This window comes from Accipiter gentilis, chromosome 13, assembly GCF_929443795.1.
Source record: "Accipiter gentilis chromosome 13, bAccGen1.1, whole genome shotgun sequence".
Classification (NCBI taxonomy): domain Eukaryota; kingdom Metazoa; phylum Chordata; class Aves; order Accipitriformes; family Accipitridae; genus Astur; species Astur gentilis.
In genome coordinates this window covers 25,572,406-25,596,483 of record NC_064892.1, presented here as the reverse complement: position 1 = coordinate 25,596,483, position 24,078 = coordinate 25,572,406, and the positions used below count along the sequence as shown (strand labels likewise).

At 36.1% G+C, this 24,078-nt stretch overlaps 1 protein-coding gene across 3 annotated transcripts in view; it reads right to left on the bottom strand.

Annotated features, from left to right (window-relative positions):
• The window catches only part of DIAPH3 (diaphanous related formin 3), a 242,630-nt gene that overhangs the window by 181,893 nt on the left and 36,659 nt on the right, over positions 1-24,078 (bottom strand). For all 3 annotated transcript variants that reach the window (XM_049815693.1, XM_049815694.1, XM_049815695.1), the window contains 8 exons: positions 21,180-21,310; positions 15,654-15,728; positions 15,501-15,570; positions 14,979-15,115; positions 14,407-14,512; positions 1,472-1,582; positions 928-1,046; positions 663-779 (listed from right to left, as the gene is read on the bottom strand). In XM_049815693.1, coding sequence (XP_049671650.1) covers positions 663-779; positions 928-1,046; positions 1,472-1,582; positions 14,407-14,512; positions 14,979-15,115; positions 15,501-15,570; positions 15,654-15,728; positions 21,180-21,310 — 866 coding nt within the window. The remainder of the gene's footprint in view (positions 1-662; positions 780-927; positions 1,047-1,471; positions 1,583-14,406; positions 14,513-14,978; positions 15,116-15,500; positions 15,571-15,653; positions 15,729-21,179; positions 21,311-24,078) is intronic.

Below are 24,078 nucleotides of genomic sequence, written 5' to 3'. Positions count from 1 at the left end.
CCAGAACACTACGCAGAAAACAGACGGCTTTCCTTCCTGGTTCAGTTCATACCTGGTTCCTCCAGTGTTTCCTCAAAAACAACACAAGCAGATTTTAGAAAGGAAAATATTTGGCAGCTTCAAATATCTAAGATTTTATTAACTATTTGCCTGTAATTTACCTGACAAATTTCTCAAGAGACACTAACATGTTCATACTGACCTATAATGTAGATTGAGAATTCTCAGTTCCCAACCAAAAGTTACTTGAAATTAAGCATGTGTTCAGATTTCTATATAAAATGCACTTCTGTGCATGCTTGGTTTCGTCCTTTGACTCAAATACACCACAAAATTACAATGCTACTAGAATGATTTGTAACCGATTAAGAGACCTGTCTTGATCACTTATACTTGCAGTCAATAAGGCTGTTTTTAACAAAAATAGTTTTCTATATTTATGTATAAAATTGTACCCTAAGCAGAAGAGACATAAACATACAGATGGCATTCTTATTCAAAGCTGATACTTTTGAACAGGACTTCACAAAGGAATAATTACGAATTGCAATCCATACAGAAAAAGACTAAACTGTATTTACCATTAAATTTATAGAATAATCTATTAATAACTAAACGACAAGAAAATACATAATTAACATTTAACATAGCATTAAACATACCGTATAAAATAATCATTTCTTATCAGCAAAAGATGTTGGAGAATAGAAAGAAAATATCCTTCAGCGCTAGTGTCCTTAACTGTATTCCACACCATGTTGTAAACATCATTTACTTCAGTAAAAGTGTTAAGGAGAGTAATAGCAAGGAAAAAAATACTTCAGTCAAACATTGACTGATAACTTCTAAAACAGAAATTATACCAGAAAAATGTCTATTATACACTTTATTTTGCTCATGTTTCTCTTGCTGATATCAAAAGGATATTCTAGTTCAGATCTAATATCTTCTAAACGATGAGAGAATTCAATCATATCTTCTTCCTTATGCTCATTGAACACTTTCAGCTGAATATCTAGCGCTTCATTCTTTATACATTTCAATTGCTGCAAAGAGGAAACAGTAGAAAGGCTTGCAAAATTAGCATTCCCATATGTAAATAGACCTTATCTTTTTAATAACTTACATAAGTCTATCTTATTTTAAAGTTTAAAATTACAAGAAAACGAGTTAAATAGTCAAAAGGTAAACATGGCTTCAGTCTGGCTTAACAAGTGTCTGCACAACAGTCTGTCACATTTTCTAAATCAAAGTCCTAAAATGCTGAGGAATCAGCATAAAGTTCAGAGAGCGGGCTTCACCTTTTCATTCTTATTTTAAGACTGATTCTCATACCTAACTGTTCATACCCAGACTTAATAAAATGCCTTTGAGAATAATTCATTAGAACTTGTTCTCCCATTCCCCCTCTCAAGCTTAAATAGTCCAATAATTTAAATAGTAATGCAAAGAGAGACTACAAGACGCTTACTGGCAATATCTCTTTCAATCCACTGCGCATAAATTCATTTCTGATGTGAAGCCTAAAATCCAAGTCATCAGGAGATGTAACGAGAGCATTGATGAGCTGCATGCAAGCTACCTATAACAGAAGAAATATTAAGCTATTTCATTTCTTAGATTTCAATATGCATCACCGTCAAAAAGACATAACAAACTACTAATTAGACATTACATCATGTCTAATTATTAATCTACTGTAATCTTACAATTAAGATACTTAAATTTCTTATCAGCCACATGAGCTATAAATATCAAACACAAGTTCACAAATTTCCATAAAAATGAAATATTTTCTCACTCCATTGAATTTTGTCATTTTGTACAAATAGCAAGATCCTTTAGTAAATGAACTTTAGCAGCGTCCTAGTTTCGGCTGGGATAGAGTTAATTTTCTTCCTAGTAGCTGGTAAAGTGCTATGTTTTGGATTCAGTATGAGAAGAATGTTGATAACACGCTGATGTTTTCAGCTGTTGCTAAGTAGTGTTTAGTCTAAAGTCAAGGATTTTTCGGCTTCTCATGCCCAGCCAGCAAGAAGGCTGGAGGGGCAAAAGGAGCTGGGAGGGGACACGGCCAGGGCAGCTGACCCAAACTGGCCAAAAGGGTATTCCATACCATGTGATGTCACGTCTAGTGTATAAACTGGGGGGAGTGGGCCTGGGGGGGATCACTGCTTGGGAATTAACTGGGCATCTGTCGGCAAGTGGTGAGCAACTGCATTGTGCCTCACTTGTTTTGTATATTCCAATTCTTTTATTATGATTGTAATTTTATTATTATTGTTATTATCATTACTAGTTTCTTCCTTTCTGTTCTATTAAACTGTTCTTATCTCAATCCACAAGTTTTACTTTTTTTTCTGATTCTCTCCCCCCTCCTGGGTTGGGGGAAAGTGAACAAGTGGCTGCATAGTGCTTTAGTTGCTGGCTGGGGTTAAACCACGACAAGCAGGTAGTAAATACCTTGATAAGGCTAATTCTCAACATATAAAAATCAACGTAGATATACATTTATCTATACATATATAAAACGTTAATGACATAATAAAAAATGCTAAAGGCTAAAGTCTGCATGAACAGTGGAAAACGTATTAGAAGACAAAATGCTGATTAAACTAAACTGAGCCTGAAGAACAGAATGAGCTTTTTCCCCCTTATTTTTAAAAATCTTCCCTTTCTAAACATACTGAGTGTCATAGAATACTTCATGGGAACCAGTACTTCAGCTCAAAAGCAAGCATCAGGTCAACTAGTGAGTAGTCTCTCTTCTGAGGAATCAAGAGATTCATCTTGAAAACCCATAGCCAGAAGTAGCAGGAGTTCACTGTTCAGATTCACAAATATTTAGAATGATGGCAACTTATTATTAATCATAAATAAGGAGGACAACAGCCACTATTTCCTTTTTTTACCTTCTCTATTGTTTGCACATCTTGCTTCAAGGCACAGGAAATATGTTATTCATCTATTTCCAGCATTTTAATGGGTTTTTAAAAACATGAATCAATTAGGATTGTCTTCTGGCCTAACATACTATGTAAATAAGTAAAGCAATCTGGTACAAATACTTTCTCTGTTGTAAAGCCTTTTATCGTCTAGAAAACAATGATATACTATGCCATGGTCAGGCAAAAGGTGGTACCACGAACATACTATATCAAGTCATCTTCAAAGTACATATAATGTCAAGTACTGAATTTACATATGGTCACCAGTAGAACTGGATGGCCAAGCTACTTTGATATAGACTGTAAGAAACAACAGCACTCATTAGTTTCCAAGAGGAACATGCTAAGATTAAACGATAACACAGACTACAACCATGATCCTACATTTATCCTACTGCAAAGAATGTAAGTATAAAAGTAGTTTTATATATTATTTTAGCTGAACTGTTATGCAGTTGCATTGCAGTCAGCATAATTTAGGCCTACTTGACAGCAATTTTAGCATATGCAGATGAACTTTAGTTAACACCATAGGAGAAGGAAATAGCTTAGTTATAAGAGCAGAGATGTAACAAGTGTTGTTAGTCAACATTGGAGCTGTGACCCTGTGGAGGAAATCAAGTCAAGCAGACTGAAGTCCAGCAGCTTGTTAGGAACAAGTGTTAGAATGACCCAATTAAGCATCAGGCATTCTCCACTCAATCCCATAAATGATGGTATTTGGAGTCACTTAGAGAACTGCAGGGGCTCCACAACTTTTCACCAGGAGTTGGGACCATCTCTCCAACTTCCAGAGGTGCTTGAGAGTACAAGGATGCTCAAGTGAGGATGCTGTGGCATAGTGTAGTTGGAACCACTCTAATAACCTATCTGACACCTCTCCTGGAGAAAAGCTACCATGACAGCATCTATTCTTATATTACTCTGTCATACAACATACCTTGCATCAACAATAACTTCAAAACAGTAATAGGAGAAGGGAACAAGCTTTGCTCTTTCCTCTTACTTGAATGAAGAGATGAAATTAAGTTCTATTCTCTCAGAACTTCTATGAAACTCGGTACATGCAAATACCTAGATTTCCATAACAATAAAAAAGAAAACTATGGCTTTCACTTTATTGACATCAACAGGACAAAGCACACTAAATTCAATTGTTTAAGTCAACTGCATGAAAACATTAAGATAGACTTCTGTAACTTACTCCAGTCTCAGACAATAATTATTCAAATCACATCATCTAAACAAAATACAACACAAGGAGCGGGCGGGGGGGGGGGGGAACGGGGATTTTAGGTGATCAAAAATGAAGCTGTATTAAAGCGGGGGTGGGGGGGGAAGAGAGAGAGAAAATAAGATTGAGGGACAACTTGCAAATAAACCTCTATGATGAACACGAAGATAACAAGAGAAGGAAGACAACCAGAGAATCTGTAGGGTCAGTAAAAGATTATGGTGAAAAGGAGTACCCAAAGAAAACAAAGGCCACAGCAACACTTCATCAAACGTTCTACTGGTGTGTGAAAGGAGTTCCCAAAGTAGAACAGAGATACAAAGAGGTTCAGGGGTTGGCAATAAGAACTTAAGGAACAAAGCCAACAATGAGAAGTCACAAAAGTGTATTCACTCTTAAAACATTCAAAGTTTTGAAGAAAATTGAGGACAAAATAACTTTAGTACCTGCTATTGAATTCAAGTTCTTACTTGAAAGCATGTTGACACCCAAGAAAAGGAAGACGGCAGAAATTATATTGATATTTACAAGGACATTTTCAGGGAGATCTGGACAACCACAGACTGGTAAGTTTGACTTTTCTACAGTGCAAATATATTGGAAGTATAATAGAGAACAAAATTACTGAGTAACATGAAAAAAATGCAACATGAATAAATGGACACTACAAATACATGCAACATGGCTTTGTAAAGCAAAGTCCTGTTTCATAAACCCGTAAAAGCTGTTCGAAAGGCCCAAGGAGCAGGCAAGAATTGGCCTAAGTCTGGACTTCAAAAAATAAAAAAAGTTTGTAAAATGTCAAAACCACTTAGGAAAATTTAGAAAACAGTACATTAAGTATCCTAATTCCAAGTTACTACAAAATAGTATTAAAATTCTATCAAGAAGAGGAAACAAGCTTGTGAACATTTTAGTAACACTGCAGTCTGGAAAGTTAGATTTTGGGGAAACATGCCAAAAAACCAAGAGAAAGATAAAAATACCCCTCTTAAACTTGATGAACAGCAACCGATTGGCTTATTAAAAGGCAGTTTTAACCAACAACCCAGGGAAGATTCAAGAGCAAAGAAACTTATTGCTATAATAAACTTCGCAGCTGGAAAAACAACATATTAATATCAGCCTATGTTTGACAGTAAGTCAATTAAAGAGTAGCAAGCTTAGTTCAACTAGTGTCTGCATAAGGCACAGGAATAAACTCAAACAGGATACTCAAGAGTGTTCCAGGACAACACAGTTCAAGCTTCAGATATCTGCATTTAGATGCCTATATGTAGACAGATATCTATATGTAACTACATGCATAGCTAAACTCCCATTCTTGTTAATCAGTAGGCTACTAGATTCTTCTTTAAAGCTCTTCTTTAAGATTCTTGATTATAAAAGATCTTCTTTACAACACACATGGAGTGACCAGGGCATTCTAGGATCCATCGTCTTTACTGATTAGGGATCCAATTCATCAGCTTAAACATGAACACATAGTAATCAGAGTACTATTGCAGCTGCTAGTGTCTCCCATCTGGCTTACAAATGCCAATCCAGAAGGGTGGGAGTCTCCTAAAGGAACTGTGTCACATTTACAAAGGCATCTGAAATTACATTTAAAGTTCATGCACAGGCAACTAAATTGAGCCTTGGATATCCACTGGTTACATGAGAGTTTAGACATCTAGCTCAAATGCTTCATGAGTTGGCTTACTTGCAGACTAAATCCTGTTCAGTGTCTCACTTTCTAAAGAGAAAGATCTGCCACTTAGAAAGCTCATTTGTTCCCAATCTACAGAGTTTTAAAATAAGTCTGATATTTTACCTCCATCTGTGTCTATTTGTTTAGGAAGTAAGTCTCAACCACAAAAATGCCGCAGAAAAACAAAAAAAAAAAGTCTGTCATGAGGTTTTTTTAAAATTACAAAGATAGAGGTACATGACTTTTGTTTAGAAATACCAGATTATGATTTTCTCATCTTAAAGTAGTTCTAAATCTGCTTAACATCATGATAAAAAAAAATCTGAACGTTCAAATACAGACTGGTATTTAGAATTATTAAATTACCAAAAAGTAAAACTGACTTCAGATCTAACAATATTCAAACAATGAGTTTGTTTCCTGCTTCTAGAGTATGGCTACTAATTAAAGAAATGCAGTAGAAGTAGCAGATACGGTAATCTCTTCCACAAAAAGAGACCATGCTGCTAATAAAGGGTCAGACCAAAGAGAAAACAGTCCAAAAAGTTGGAAGAACTTCTTAAGGGAGAAAGAAAGCTACAGATAAGTAACTGTTTTCTTCAAGTGCTTGTCTCTACATGCATTCATACTACACACAATTCCAAGGAGTATCACCTCATAATTATTTCTCTTCAACACTCCTAATTAAGAAAGAAATTGAAGAACAATTATCCCAAATGTAACATCATTCCTTGACAATTCTCAAAGTACGTAACACTTAAGGAAAAAGCCTGTGACATTCCCATTGACAGTTCTATAACTGTCAATTCTTGGGACACAGAACAATCAGTCACTACTTGCACTCCAGATGAGTGGGCCCTAACTCATTCTTTTACGCTCAATTATTTTGGATAAGATTCTGTAAACAGACTTACAGCCTTTTGAATTTTCAGCCATGAACACAAAGTGGGAAAGCTGTGTCCGTATCAAAAAAGATGTCTCATCTTCAATAAATGAAGAGGTACTTCTGCTGAGGTAGTATAAGGATTAGTGAAGATAGGTAAATTAGCTTCCCAGGAAGGCAGAAGTCATAAGCAAAACATTCTGGGCAAATGGTCTCTATCTAAAACCAATTCATGAAGAGTTGTAGATTCTGCAGGTGGAGGTATTTTGTCAGTCTGCCCTTGAGAAGATGCCTGAAGAAGTGAAATTATGTTAGGCTCTAACAGCAAAAGATATATGGTAATATACAGCTCTGTGGTGTACCTTCTAAAATTTTGTTGTGGTGCCGAGGACTGCCATTTCTAAGTTCTCTTTCCTGAGGGGCACCTGTAACCCAGACAGTAATTACATTTTGAGAGTATCCTGCTGTTTATAACAGGCATGCAGTGAAGGAGTGTAGAGGCACTTTCTTTTCTTCAGGGAAAAGCCAAGAGCAAATCTTTCATTTCACCTGCCAGACTATTTAGATGCTTCCCTGCCTTCTTCATCCCTAAAGAATGGCAGCTAAGTATAGTCCACCATGTTAGTTTTCAGAAGGCTCTCGAGTCTGTGAGTATATTCCCTGTGGAATGCTTTGAACACCCTGCTGACACATGGTAGGGAAATCTACAATACTTGACTTTGTATGTTTATCTAAGAGATGGGCATATATTGATGGATACACACACACACATTATTTTTGGTAGGTAAGTATTTCGCATGGATGATGATACAGTTTACCTGGAAAGTCAAAACTTTGAATGCTTTCTTCCTTGAGAACTAGACCAATGAGATCAGATATATCCTGCAAAGTGAGAAGTTACATCTTCAAATTCTAATCTTCTCTGATTCCAGCTGGTGATGTCTATCAAGTTACAGGATGCATTTTCTGAAGATTGCACAGTCTGTGCTTTAAACTTGCATTTTTCCAAGTTGAAGACCAGACAGAATATACCTGGCCCTTTTCTGGTGGAAAACGTCACATACATCTCAGTAGCTCAGAGCAGCTTTTTCCTTGCACAGACAAGACAGCCAATACTAACTATATGCTAAGTATCGTCTTATGCCATATCTTGCCCATTTGAATAAGAGGAACTGCAGTAAGATTTTCTATTTCACTTTTCTCACTCTGACTGCAAGTATGCATTCGTAGAAAAGGCTGTGAAGATGATGCATATTTGGTTAAATTCTGCTTGCCAATATTAAACTGGCTGTAAATTTGGCTTTGGTACAGATGCTATGACTTGGACTTGATGATCTTAGAGGTCTTTTCCAAACTTAGTGATTCTATTCTACTGTAAACATGTCTTTTCTCTTCCCATTTCATTCACATGGACTCCACTAATGGCCTTTCAGTACTTAAAGGGGGATTATAAGAAAGATGTGGACAGATTTTTTAATACGGCCTGCAGCAACAGGACAAGGGGCAATGGTTTTAAACTAAAAGAGGGTAGAATCAGATTAGATATAAGGAAGAAATTTTTTTTTTTTTTTACAATGAGGGTTGTGAAACACTGGAACAGGCTGTCCAGAGAGGTGGTAGATGCCCCATTCAAGGTGAGGTTGGACGGGGCTCTGAGCAACCTGATCTAGTTGAAGATGTCCCTGCTCATAGCAGAGGGGATGGACTAGATGGCCTTTAAAGGTCCCTTCCAATCCAAACCATTCCATGATTCTATATTGATGTTCATCAATTATTTACCCTTGCTAATGACAGAAAATTCTTAGTAAAGGCTTTGAGAGGTACTATCCACATACATGTACGTTTACATGGATCTTAAATACATATTATCAGTCTCTACATTTAGATAAAGTGTGCTTTGCTCTGATTCAACCTATTACATCCGCAGTTATGGAAAGGATCTCATTAGCACAGAACAACCAAGAATCATTAAGTGATTCACCTAACCAAAATATCACAGACCATACCATTTCACCTTCCCTTATTACTACATGAAAAAGAGGAAGTTGTATTCCCTAACAACTAAAAATACTGGGACAGTAATGCTAATGATGAATAGATAAGACCTTTTACTTTGTCATAAAAACGCTTCTCCTAGGACAGGCATGAAACACCTGCAGGTTTTCACAGGGATGATCAGCGCCCATTTTTCAGGAACTAATTGGAAAAGGAAGAATTGCACCTTTGCTTCAACACTGTACCTCTTCCCAGTTCTAACTGGAAAATTAGAAGGAGCTGGCATGTGCAATTAGAACTGTACAGAAGAACAACAGCACTCTTCCATTAGTTAAACTGCCTGCTTGAGGAAAAGTGATGAAAAACGATGATCAGAGAGTAGAAGCATTCATTTAATTCTACAAGAAGAATGAGAACTGGGCAGCACACAACTTGTTGCTGCTGGTTTCATCATGGTCTTAAATACATAAAATGGGTTGTGTCAGAAGAGTTCTATTTCCTGCCTCCATGACTTGAACAACCAAAGTATTAGACTTTTTCAGTTGTCGTCATAAGTATACAAGGTACCAGATTGCCTTGTATGCATTTTCTTGAGCACAGGCTTAAGGTGTTAAAACTACATTTAGTTTAACAAAACCAGAAACTCAGTATTACTCCTGCCTGTAGTTATATTCTCAAACTAGTATGTTTAGTTTGTCTTGAACCAAAAGCATTTAAGTAAGCTTTCCATAATTTTGGATTTTATGAATGATAAAAGGGAAAATATCCTTTGGTTTCAACAAATGCAACAAGTAGATACATCGAGTTTTCACTAAAAATACAAAAATCATCATACTGAGGCCTTTTATATGTTCAGCCTTCAAGTAACAGAAATGTTAGTCAATTCAAAATTGAAAAGGTCAGTTGTTAGTGTCAAACTGAACTGCCACAAAGCAAGCCTACATATATCAAGCAGATAATCAAGGCAAGTATGCCAAGTAACTGACAACTGTAAACTTTTGACTCATTAAAACACTGTCAAATTAACCACCAGCTCAATGTCATTGTTATAAAAGTTTATAACATGAGAAACTTTGATTTTTCTGGTCTTAAAAAAGAAATCTAGCAACCATTTGTGGAGTCTGAAAAAGAAAAAAAGCCTTTTAGCAGAAAGAATGTCTTCAAATGGAAGTTTAACTCAAAAAAAAAAAAAAAAAAAAAAAAAAAAAAAGAGAACTTTCATTAAAAGTTTCCATATCTACATGAGATACAGCAAATGAAACAGCAAAATGTTACCTATTTTCAGAAACTTTAGGGTAACACTCTCAGTAAAGCCAAATTAATATATTTAGCTTAAGTATTGCAAGTGTAACAGTAAATTCTCCGTTTTAACAATGCTCCTACCTTCCACATCAAAGGATAACAAAATACCAAATGGAGGTATAACACAATCATGAGAAAGCATAACTAGTAGAAAAGTACTTGTTTAATATCTGAAGAGTAGTCCTAGAAAAATAAAAGTTGTGACTGCACAGTTAACAACTCAGCTGAAGTTTTCTTCTGCACTGATTCAGTTATCTCATCAGTTGTACCTCACTAATGGAGTTAAGAATCTCTGTAAACAGTAAGTATGAAAGTGCTCATGTTTTATAAGAAAGATCTAAGTGGTTAGAGATAATCAGCTATGACCTTTTTTCCCCGCATATCAACTGTCTCAACTGCCATTAATACTGGTATCTACCTATTTCTTAAAGGAGTTGCTTACCAACAACTCTTCACAAGGGATTATAATTTCTGAAGCCTATGCGCCAATGTTGATCCAAAAGAGCTACTACCTGTTCACCTTCAGTTTAATCTGCAAGACATATTTATAGATTTAGAGAGGCCCTTATAAATTTATTTAATTTTTAAAAAGGGAGAAATAGGCAAAATGCCCATTTGGGTACCCATCAGTAAGATTAATTTAATTTACCTGCTGCTTCAAATAAAGCAAGGGGCTGCTTTTAAGGCAGTTTTCACATGCTTTTTGAACTGCATAGAAAATGGAGTTATAGATAGCTTTTTTCCCTTATTAAATCTACACACATGCAAATATATGCAAGTCCTGAAAATTCAGGATCACATTTGGAAGCCTAACACTCAAAACAAAATGCTGTTAATTTCAGGACTCTGAATACCTATAAACTAGTAAAGAATAGTCAGAGAAGTACTGCTCTGCATACTATTAAAATTTAGGCATCTCATGTAAGTGCTGTGATGGACCTGGAAGTTCTCAAACCCTTACATGCTCTATAGAGAATACAGGCTCTTAAATTCTCTTAAGTTACATACTATATCCTGAAATTGGAAAATATAATTTCCATGATCTAAAGCATTTCCCCCTACTGAATCAAAATATTTTAAAAAAATTATTGATATCCATATTCATGCCAAAGAAAGCACGCTGCTCAACCAGAGACACTGAACTACCATTTTTTTAAACTTTTGTCATATTTATGAAAAAAAAATTCTTAATACATACTATATATACATTTTTACCTTATTGATTATACTAAAATGATAGAAATAAGCATAACAGAAAATCATCAAAATTTTCTTTTTTTTTGTTTTTCATGTTGATCAAATAAGAACAAATTTTTTTACTTATATCATGACTCGATATGAAAGTAAACCAAGAAGGACTAAAAAACAGGAAAAAAAAAAAAAAAAGCGCCAGATGCAGTGAGACAAATGTTATATTGTCCTGGCTTGCACACCTGGCCCAAATTCATATTGCCTATTATCTCCAGGATGCCAAAATATGGAGAAAAAGAAAAAATCATACTGAATAGGAACTTAACTGAACATCATTCACCTTGAAATCTAAATGAAACAAAGACCCCAGAGGAGAACAGAAATATATGAGATGTTATATTTAAATTTAATGCTGAATAACTGCAATGATGCTTGTAAAAATATCTAAGGTAAGGATCCACTCCTACAAATTTATATCCAATCTGGAAAATGCAGACTCAAAAGCCTTGGGAAACAGGAATTTTGTTGTATTACAGTATACACTTCCCTTCTACAGTCCCTTTCCAGTCCCACTACAACTGGAACTGAAAGCTTTTCCCTCTCTTGCTAATCTTAACTGTAAGCTGAGTCTTACACAAAGCTCCCCAGCCACTGCTCAAAGAAAAAAATTATTACTCTACAGTTCTCCTTACAGCCGCTTTCCAGCCCCACTCCAGCCTTGCCAACATAAAGTGGTTTTGACCTTTCAAGGCAATCACTATGATTTTCAATATATTAGCAAAATACACAAATCTGGGGGAGAGAGGGGAGAATGCGGGGACAAATCTTTCTGCACTAAGCCAGAAAGAATATCTTCTATATGAAGACAATATGAACCTGATACTTTTTTAAAAAGAAACAACAAATGAAATATAAGAACAAACAAAATATCCCACACTTCCAGCCAATAAAAATTACTGCTGGGGGAAGAGCCTACTTAACCCTGAAGGTGACTGACTGAGGTTCCTAAGCAACTTTGACTATCATCATTGGTAATGGAGTACAATATGCATTCAGGCATCTAGAAATCTTCAAGATTGAAGCAAAGGAAGGAACTAGGGAATCAATAAATTCTTTGATTTGGTTTTCATTCAAAACTTTTTAAGTTAGTGTAGTAAGTCCATGCTGAGATAAACAAACATCTACAAGAAAAACAAAACAAACAAAAAAAAAAGATAGATATTTGAATTAGAGGATTGTCCTTCCTTCAGTTATCACCTCACCTGGCAAATTACACTGTGGCTATCTATTCTTACTGCCAGAAAACTGAGGAGTAATTCAAAGCTGAATTTGTTCTATCACAGTAACTGATTCCTGCTATGTCTATGACAGCAAGATTTACAGAAGAGGAAAAAGAAATAATCTTGCTATAAGATCTCTTGCTCAGGACAGATAACACAGAGATACCTATGCACACTACAACAACAAAAAAAAACAAACAAAAGAAACAGAAAGTGAAATCAAAGTAACTGAATTTACCTGACTTTATGCTGGATAGTAATTTTCTGTCTCCTTCATCTTTTGTATGATATTACCTTGACCTCAGTTTAGCACTCCTAGAATGTATGTTCTAGAATGCACTTCAGAAAACAAAGTATTTTGGTACTGATTTTCACAATACTGGGTAAAAAAGAAAGACCGTCTACTCAACAAGTTATACTACAAATTAATACCTAGTCTACTAGGGTTAGAAACCAACTTATTCAGAGGCTACAAATAAAAAAGGTAACTAAGTAATTGTAGCTGTAAAAAGCTCTAATCTGGAATGAAGAGGCATGAAATTACATAATAGGAAGCTGAAGATGGGAGCATCAAGGGGTGCCATCCAGTGGGACCTTGACAGGCTGGAAAAGTGAGCCCATGTGAACCTCATGAAGTCCAACAAGGCCAAGTGCAGGGTCCTGCATCTGGGCTGGGGCAATCACCAGTATAACTGCAGGCTGAGCAATGAACAGATTGAGACAAGCCCTTCAGAGGAGGACTTGGGGATATTCATAGATGAAAAATTAGATATGAGCCAGCAATGTGCACTTGCAGCTGAGAGCGCCAATTGTATCCTGAGAAGTTGTGCATGCCCCATCCCTGAAGTGTTCAAGGTCAAGGTCGACAGGGCTTTGAGCAGCCTGATGTAGTGAAAGATGCCCCCTTGTGGTAAGGGGGTTAGAACTAGAAGATCTTTAAAGGTCCCTTCCAACCCAAACCGTTCTATGATTATAAGATATAAAGAGTAAGAAAGGAGGGACAATTTTTCAAAAGAGAATCCCACCAGTATCGGCGTAATTCAACTACAAATTATTCCCCACCTTCAAATGTTCCTTTATGGTTAGCTTTTCTGTGAGACACATGAAACAAACAGCAATCTTTACTGTCAGACATGGACTATTTAAAACAAAAGGTGACAGTGGATTAACACAATCACTTCTTTCAAACTTGAGATTCATCATTTACCATTTTTGTAATATTCACAAAGAAGAACAATTATGAAGAGCATTCAGTTAATTACTGAATTACATAAAAATCAACATGAGTTAATATTTACACTCTTAGACCAATGATGTATAATGATCATTCAAATGAACTATAATACTTTGTGTCTTTCTGCAGTAAACTCTATAGCCAACTGAAGCAAACTGAAAATAAGGTGAAAGATTTTTCCTCAGACTGTGTGGTTGCAATTTTATGAAATCAAAGTGGGCATGAGGAACAGATTTTCTGCTGATTTAAACATTATTTATAAAAAGCAGTTGCCTAAAAACTTGCTTTTTTACTATTATTAATCTTTAAGTTTCAGCAAATATCGTCAGAATTGAAATAATCTTTTTGCATCTGAATATATGACTCATGGTTTATTTTAAAAGGAAGTATAAATTTAACTCCCAAAGTCTGTAAGATTCGGGTGAATAGAAATCAACAAATTAACCTGCAACACCCCTGTGTTCTCAACACTGAATCTTCTCACAATGCATTTTAAAAGACAACATTATAAACAACATTCCAAAAATTTGACCCTTATTTGAAACAGTATCCCTCCTCCTTTTTATTGTAATGACTTGTTCAATGCAGAAAAATAAGTAATTTTATTTTCACTTGTTGCAGAGGTTTGTGAAAAAAATTTGCTTACTTGCAGCTGAACTGAGTTATCCTGAAGACCTTCTACAATAGGAGAGAATCTATCAACATTCCTTTCCTCTGCTGCTGCTGTTACAGCTTCCAAAATTTTTTCAAGGCTGTAAGAAAAGAAAAGCATTTCACTCATGAGAGATATTTAACCTTGCTGTTCATTTGTTATCTGAAGAGCTATGTTGCCAAACTATTCACCTGCCTCAATTTCTTGCTTACAAATTTTGGAGGTTTAAGCATTACTTGTTTCCTTTGGAGACTTTTGTAGCCAAAGAATGACTTACTGGATTACAATGGTTAAGAAACCTTTAAAGTAATGCTAAAAGGTTTTTAAGCAAAAGAATGGCTGTATAAATACTTCCATCTAATCAGTACATCCACATGTCAAAAAGAAAAATCTTATTGATATGAGCGTAATAAAAATCACAGACAAAGGTATTCTGAAAAGTGACAACATAGTACAGATACTACTTTCAAACTTAAATCGAACATTTTAGCATTTCATTCAGGTATAACTATAATTTTGGATATCATAAAATTACCTTACCGTTTCTGGCTAAATACAGTACTTACATGTTTTCCTCTCCAACAATGCACATTGCAGAAAGGAGTTTAACTATATCCGTCATCATGTTAGTTTGCTTGGGATCAATTGCTTTGATCAGCAACAAAAGGCTCCTCTCTTCTCCTAAAATTCTTTCCAATCCATACTAAACAACAGAAGAACAGTTGTAAGTAGAGTCAGAGGGATTGCAAATGACTGTATCAAATAGCTAGTAAAAGCAACGGTTCCCTCAAGTAAATATTTCAAATGATATTTATGTCCATCAAATACTTAATTAAAAAAATTAAATGAGCGAAAAGTCCAAAACAGGTCACTTATTCTGTAATAAAGGCATACATCAGCATCACAAGTTTACACTATTCTCTGAGTATATTTCCATAGAGAGGAAGTGGCAGCAGAAAGAACTTCAAGCCACAGTTGACAAACACACACCACTTCTCCAAATTGCACAGGTTTATACCCACTGATCATATACATTATCTGATTGAACCATAGTAATTTAGATTTCCAGATTAAATAAAATCCCCTACCTTATTATTCATGAAGGCTCTCAAACACTGTATAACCTTATGCTGACTCCTCTTCACAACTTTGTCCTGGCTGAATAAATAAAAAATTTAGTGTAATTAAATGCTGTTTACATATTAAGAAAAGCTGGTAATTTTATATGAAATCATCCTTACTTTTTTGTCTCAACCAATCTTTCCAAAACATCCAACAGCAGCCCCAGACCTTCTCGACCAAAGTTTTCAACCCAGCTAGGAAGAAAGAAGAGAGACATTAAAAAAATTGACATTTCAAAGACTAATTACAATGAATGAAAATTGTCAGCATAAATAAAAGCAGTATAACGGGATCATTTTAAAACCTCAAATCAACTCTTTACTCAACAGATGATCAGGAGGCATTCCATTCACTCATTGATGCAATTAGATAACAAATTAAAAAAGATTAAAAAATTACAGTAGCCATTCAATTTAGTAATTTTAATTTTTAAATTAACAATTATACATTCTTTGGCACAGAACTGTAATTAAAAAACCCTTGCAAGGGAAGGGAAGAAAACAAAAAAATTTCTACTACACACTGTTCTAGGGTCTCCTGAAAAGGTAAGAACCTAACCGTAAATGGCAGAGAAGGAAAGGCCAAAAGGAATTGCAGAAGTGGCTGCCTGAGATATTAATCCATAGGAATATCTCAAAGTGAACATAACAAAAATTTAAAATTTCAGCTATTGCCAAAGCTATCTTCTGGGAAGGTTAAACCTCAGCATGTTTTTTCTACATGAGACAGCTGCTTCATGGTCCTGTTCACTATTGCTCAAAACCTCTTGATATCAAATACAAGTAACAGCATGACTGACAGCAGTACTGCAGCCATCCCTTTGATAGCAGCTGTTGGTCTTGCTGAAACTGTGATGTTTGATCAATTACCTGACCCTAAAGTTCATGGATAACACTGTCATTCATAGTCATAACACAAGGAATATTTTGCTCTTTAGACTTGATTGTCTGTGTAAGGCACAGATATTTTAAACTTCGAACTTCTAACAAAGTCCCACAGAAGGAAGGAGAAGTTGGCTGCAAACAAAATTACATATACAGCAGAGAAACTGTAGAGACTATTTCCTCAGGAAATTTCTTTTGTAAAGGTTGAAGTTATAATATTCAATTATGGAATGAATTGACAGGTACCTGAATACTCTTCTCATTCCATAAGAGGCAGGACTATTTCCTGACACCTTTAGTCAGCTTTCTGTGCTACTGCCGAAAGACAAGTCCTTGGATCTCTTATCATTGTCTTTGGCCAACGAGACAGAAAATCATTTTATAATGGGCATCTCTTCCATACTTTTTCCACTTTTGAATTAGCATATTACTTTTATCTATTAACAGTTTACAGAACCATCTCTATTTAGAAAAAATACAGTTTGCATGATGAAGATGTAATACTTTTCACCATCTTCATCACCAAAACATGGATTCTGTTGTGGGTGTAGTACCAATAGTTTCTGTGCATTCTTTAAATTATTACTTAAAAAAGCTTAAGCTGAGGAAATCTCTTGTTGTGTATTAACAAAACAGTTGTTTACATAAAAAGAAAGCATCCATTTCACAACGTCAGAAGTTCAACATCAAGATGTTGATCAGAATCAGTAAAAAAATTATAATGTTTACTTTACTTGTATTATAGCCTCTCCATTGTTTCCTCTGTTTTGTCTATTTACATATCATTGTACACATTGGGTAATATTTATTTATCACTACTTTGGATTAGTAACCAGAATATTTATATATTCCTATAATGATAGGACCTTACTAGTGACAAATAAGCTATTCTGTTGGAAGTAACATGAGGGAGATGCAATAGCTCTTTTGAAATACATAGTACTTCCAGTTCCGTCATAGGATGGTATTAAACAGTTCTTTGTATCTGCTAGCTACAAAACTGTAATGGACTTAAAATTGTAAAAAGAGAGAACCAGATCACGTGCTTTTATATGTTTATATGTAAATATATATGAAAATAGTTGTTGTTCTTCCTGGATGGGTGTTTCATTCTGAAACAGATTAGGCAAATAACTGTCAATTGGTTTTGGTATAACCGGCCATATCTGACCTAAAGATGATCCTACCAGACACTTATTAGCACATTTTGTATTAGACAGAATTGTGCGCAGGCGCTTTGTCATCCCTCCAGCAGCTGAGGATACTGAGAATGATCAAGTGCCTAAAATACTGTTGCAGTATTACTGCCCTTTCCTGTGCTTCCGCAAAAGAACAAAGATTATTTACACTATCCAGAGCAAACACTCAGCTTTTTGTCAGTCTGACAAAACACCAAGCTATCAGTGCCCCTATTTTCAATTTATTAAAATTGTCCTCTTCATGAAAAGAGCCAAATCTGTTGCAACTCTTATACAAAAGGAGAAGAAAAAGTCATAGATAACTAGTTATCAGTATACTATGCACAGCTAGATCATGGAACCACTTTTGATGAATTGTGTTGGCAACTGTGAGGTAAAACCACCCCATTTATTTACCTGAAGAATAGTGACCCAGATCACTTTTAAGGCTTTCTTTTTATACTGATGGAAAATAAATACTACTTTTTGCAGTAAGCCATAGATTTCAACGTATTTTTCTAAGTACCAGGATCAAACTACTTGTTATCACTTGATTCACATTTTCTCTGTGAACTAAAAATACAGTTTACAAAAACAACTAATTGAAAACAATGTTCTAGAACCAGTTCTTGCATTAGAAACTGAAATGTCAACAAGATTAAGAGGTTGATTATAGTAATTGGAAAAACAGCAAAAAAACCTAAATTATTATGTATTGTCAAAAAGATCACAGCCCACAAATATGAAGATTGTCAGGCTAGATCCAATCTAAATTTAATTCTCATCCTGTTAAAAAAGCATAAATTTATTTTTAGGTATTATACATGTACAAAAGAAAATCCCAAAGCTTCATCAGTTATTTCTCATTGTCTATATCATATGAAGCTGGAGTTAAAAATAATCATCGATTTATAGCAGCTGGACTGGAGTTTAGTATTTATGTGTCAAAGCAAGTTCTTACACACAGATCTGGCTGCTGATAGGAAAAATCAAGGTCACAAATATCTTCATCCAATGAACATCAACCGTTGTTACTCATTATAAAGAAGGGGACATGGTTTAAAATGTTTACTCCACAAATTTTTAGTATGAATAACAGTGTGATGCTGTTACATTTTTGCTATTTTTGTATATGAGCCCTATGGAAGAACTTTTTTTTTTTAACTAAGGCTATTTTTAAATGCTCTGTTTAAGCCTAGTGAGGTCTATCTTAACAGTCTTTTTCAACACCACTTAACACACCAGAAGACTGTTTCAGAACCCATATGTACTATTGGTTGTGATCCTTCTTTTGATTTGTAGACTAAAATGCATTCACGGACAAATAGTAGAGATTTTTTTTTATTTTTTTTTTATGAAACTGCTACCTACTTAAATACCTCTTCTCTACTGTTTTTGCAAGACACAGTCACTCTCCTTGCAACACAAACCTCTCAGATTCAGACCTATTCTTAGGCCATACATCCAATAACTTAATAATGGGGTTTACTCCAATCCAAGCATTAGAGTTCTCTTATGTTGTCTCTTACATTCTCCTTAATATTTCAAATTGAAGTTAAATTTTAATAAATTATGTCAAGTTAGGACTCAGATTCAACTGTCAAATCTTCTACCTACCACAGTTTATATTTGACTAAACAAAGTTAAAGCCAGTGGTGCAATCTAGAACTATCTGTACGAGTAAGTTAAAGAAACTAATATCTCAAAAGTATTAATGCAATATTTTGATATCAACAATGCCTCACACCCTTCTAGCATGCTTTGAAGGATTGACATAAAATACACTAAGCTTATGAAAACATTCATTTTTCCATTTGTCCATGCACAAAAGCACTTGCTCCTTTGCCTGTACTCATAACATGTATCTACAGATTTCAATCCTTTCCTTACTCAAAGTGAAACATGTGGAAAACCTACTTAGTCCAAAATTTCATATTTCATTGCTGTAAAACTCCTAACTTTCTGTACTTTGTTCTTCCAGATAATATTGATCACCAGACTTTTGGTATTGATCAGATGCTCTATTACAACATCATAGGCCACTTCAACTTGCATTCTCTATCAAATGCTTCAAGTATAGAACAACACTGCTCCCTCATAGTGGTCTCCACAATCCTTATTCTGATACCATTTCTCCACCTTCCTCGCCCCTTCATGTCCTATCACATAGTACTGTGCTGTGAGGCAGAAGTAGCACCTCACCAAGATCATGGGGTTTGGTTTGTTTAGGTTTTTTTGGGGGAGGGGGATTAGCTTTTCTCTTGGTGTGTGGGAAAGGGCCAGCAAAGGGCATCTATCCAGTCATATCAAAAACAGAGTCACATCAACAACAGAGAGGAAAGACTGTTCTAAACTTAAATTGTCACACATTTCATACACCTTGTGCTTCTATTTCCAGATGCGTAATAACAAGCGAAGTTTTCTTTGTTAAATCAACATCAGTGTAAATAAAAAATCTCTGGGATTGTGGGTTGTTTGGTTTTTTTTTAAATAAAGAAGGGGAAGCAATACTATATCAAAAAGTAGTTTCACATTCACAGAGGAAATGTATCTTCTGTAAAACCCCTGTCAGAAGAACTCAGGTTAATGTAAAGCATGTTTCTTCCCATGTGAAACATTACATATTCTAAATAAGAAAATCCAATTCAAAACTAAATTAATAGAAGGAAAGAAGCAAACACCCATACAGAAGACCCACATCAGCAACTCTGCCAAGCCAGATGCAGAAAGAAGAAAGTTGCCTAATCATTTTTTAATCATGTACCATCATAAGCATCCCCAACATTGCATTTGCATTATTTTACACTAAATCCAAAACAGTTTCCCAAAGTCATGTGTTCAACCATTGGCTTAAATAGGAACTCTAAAACAAAGGGTTGTAAACAGAGTAGAATAGAAAAAAAATATAATTTAATAAAATAAAGCCAGCATCCATAAATCAGGCTGCATGGATCAAATAAAAATTAAATGTAAGGACTGATATCAGTGTTAGAGTTATGATTACTGAAGAGTTAGCCTTTTTAAAAAAAAAGTACAGGTAAACTAATGTTGTGCTCTCTTCTGTCTAGATAAACCCCACAGACACAGAAAAAATTACTGGAAGGCAGCAAGAAAGTCTAAAGCACACTGGACAGAAGGAGGACCACACAATTAAAAACATATATGTTTTCTGGCTAACAAACTTACACCAAGATGCCTATCTCCCATTAACTCTCACTTCTCTCTCTCTCACCTTAACAAAGTAAATTAAAAGATTAAAGAGTTAAGAGAACATTAAAAAAAAAAATAAAAATGAAAAATACTTTTGACTATTTAGCACTAGAAAACAAAGTGAACTGCTCTGCACTACACTTGTTTTACACTCTCTTAGCATGACCTTGTACAGACCAGTGAACTCTACTGAAAAATAGATCTACAGAAGATACATAATCAATAAAAAATAAAATAAAATAGGTACAACCATCCACTAATGCATACATTAACTGGAAAACCTTGAAACATGCATATCTACAGATCCATTAATTTTAATCCATTAAGAAATAAGAATATGATTAATCTTTGCAATATGTGTTAATGATGTTACCTGACAGGATTACTAGTCAAGGACACACGAAGAGATTCTAAGCAAGTGACTAGTCTTTCATCTGTTGACCCAGATTTTAATTCCTGAATAAACTCTTGGGGTGAAATTTTTCGCCTGTTCTTGAGACTTCCCTGAAATACAGAAAATACATTCATTTTTATTTGGCACATATAGAACTTGAATAGATTATTAATGGCTCACCTTCACTTCTGTTCCTTGAAAAAACAGGGGAGAAAAAAGATATAATTTAGTCCTAAACCTGTTTGTTGTCAATCTACTATATATGTTAAATGCCGATGAAATTTTTGTCAATTTATGAACAAATTTATAATCAGTAGTTAAAAGCAGCAGGCATCAAATGTAGAAATGTATCATGCACACTTGGTGAAATACAATTTTTGTAATGAATGGATTCTGTTTATGCATTGCAAACTTCTTAATTTTCAATATTCAAAAGAAGAGAAAAACAATTCTGAGCTGCTCTGAAAAGATCACAGAGCACACGTCCAGAAAGGTGACTGCAGTCACATGAGAATACAGAGGGAAGAACCAGCACACCAGAAGAGTACTCAGGATGTTACTGCAGTAACTTGACTTTTTGCAGATAATGTTGTAAAACACTTTTCCCTTAAAGGTCCTTCAGATGACTAGTATACGAGACTGGGATTATAAAAACAGACTAGCTTTGGCTCTAAGGGATAAAGCAAAAGAACTTAAAGAATAAAAAAAAGAAAAAAGACTTTGTTAGAACCACTGATGTTCTAAAGATAAATCCCAGCTCCTTATTTTTCTATTTGCCATCTGTAAGGATGCAGTGCAACACAAATATGACTACTGATGCAATAATATAAGGACACTTACTCAAACTTTGGGTTTGGATTTTGCCTTGCTCTTTGGGTTTTGCTCTTTTTGGCAGGTGGGAAGGCAAATGGGAACATGGAGAATGGAGGTAGAAATGAAAATGCAATAGCAAGTTAATGCAGCACTGCAAAAGTAGTTTTGTGCAAACAAGATATTTTCTGTTCCAAGCAATATAGGTTGAAAGACACTGGCTTTGACTCATCATTTCTATCTGTGGTGTCAAATGTTGCTTAAAGTAAACTCAAGATGTTAATGACTCTTCTAAAGGGTATATTGTATCCATTGTTTTAAACAAAGCAATGGTTATACTGAACTAATGAAGTTCTACAATTTGCAACTAAAATGGCAAATCTAAGAGGCATTGACCCTATTCTTAAGAGTATCCTCCCCCCCTCCCTTGTTTTTTTTAAGTAGCAGCAAAGACAAAATTTGTAGACAGTGGAAAATAAGTCTACTCAACCTAATATCTATTTATGACATGAAGAAGGATAGATATATTTTCTGCAGAACATATCTAAATTCCAAAAAAGAGGCATACAATGGGGTATAAAACCTATATTTGACTTAATTCACTGGAAAGACTCCTTTTTTGAGAAAAGAAGCACAACTATTCTGTCATGTAGCAATAAAGAGAGTTACTAAATAATACTTATCTAGTGGCTTAAATCAGCAGTTGAGCTTTTCTCCTCCTGAAGCAGAAGGTGATGAAATAGTTTCTAGCAGAGAGGTGAAGTTAAAAAACAGGAAGAGTGGTTGACAGACCAGACTGCTGTGCTGCCATTCAGAGGGGCCTCAACAGACAGGATAAATGGGCAGAGGAATTTCAGGGAGTTCCACAACAGGAAATGCTAAATCCTGAACCTGAGGAGGGATACTCCCATCCACCGACACATGTTGGGGCTAAACAGCTGGAAAGTAGGTTTGTGGGGAAAAAAATAGGGGTCCTGGTGGATGACAAGTTGACCATAGGGAAGGGCATCACCAGCTAGTCAAGGGAGATGATCCTTCAACTCAGCTCGGTGGTGGTGAGACACATCTGGACTATTGTGTCCACTTCTGGGATCCCCAGCATGAGAGAGACATGGACATATTGGAATGACTTCCGAAAGGGTTGTGGATACAATTAAAGGAGCATCTGTTGTACAAGGAAAGGCTGACACAACTGGCATTGTTTAGCCCCGAGAAGAGAAGGCTCAGGGGAACCCTATCAGTGAAAGGACAAGAGGCGCAAATTGAAATACAGGAAATTAGTTAAACAACAGACATAAACACAAATTTCCTCCCTCCCCCCTTGTTTTTTTTTTTAACAATGAGGCTGTTAAAGCACTGGAACAGGTTGCCCAGGCAGACTGTACAGTCTCCTCTATCAGAGATATTAAAAAACGGACTAAATAAGGGGTTGGACAAGACAATCTGCAGAGGTCTCTTCTGGTCTCAATCATTCTATCCTATGACTCTGTGTTTTGGGTTTGTGTGGCAGGGTATTTTGGTAGCGGGGTAGGGTCGGCAGGGCCGGCTCCTGCTGGAAGCTGCTAGAAGCTTCCCTGGCTGGGAGCCGAACCCGCCTCTGGGAGAACAGATTCCAGAGGGGAAACCTGCCGGGAGTTGGGGGATCGGGATGGGAGAGGAACCCCTGTGCAGATCCCGAGGGCAGGGAGGAAGGAGGGGATGCCCCTGCAGCCTGTGGGGAGATCAGGCAGCAGGTTCTGTGTCCCCAGCCTGCGGAGGGGAGCAGGGGGAGGATGCCCCACAAGATGGCCGCCGCTCTGTGGGGAAGCCCGCGCTGGGGCAGTTTGTGACTGAAGATCGGCCCGCGGAGGGGAGCGGGGGGTGGATGCCCCACAAGATGGCCGCCACTCCCTAGGGAAGCCCACGCTGGAGCAGGCTGTGCCTCAAGGACTGCAGCCCATGGAAAGGACCCACGCTGGAGCAGTTCGCGGAGAACTGTCTCCTGCGGCAGAGCAGGGGAGGAGTGCGGAGTCCTCCTCGCCCTGAGGAGGAAGGAGCGGCAGAGACAAGGTATGGCGGAATGACCCCA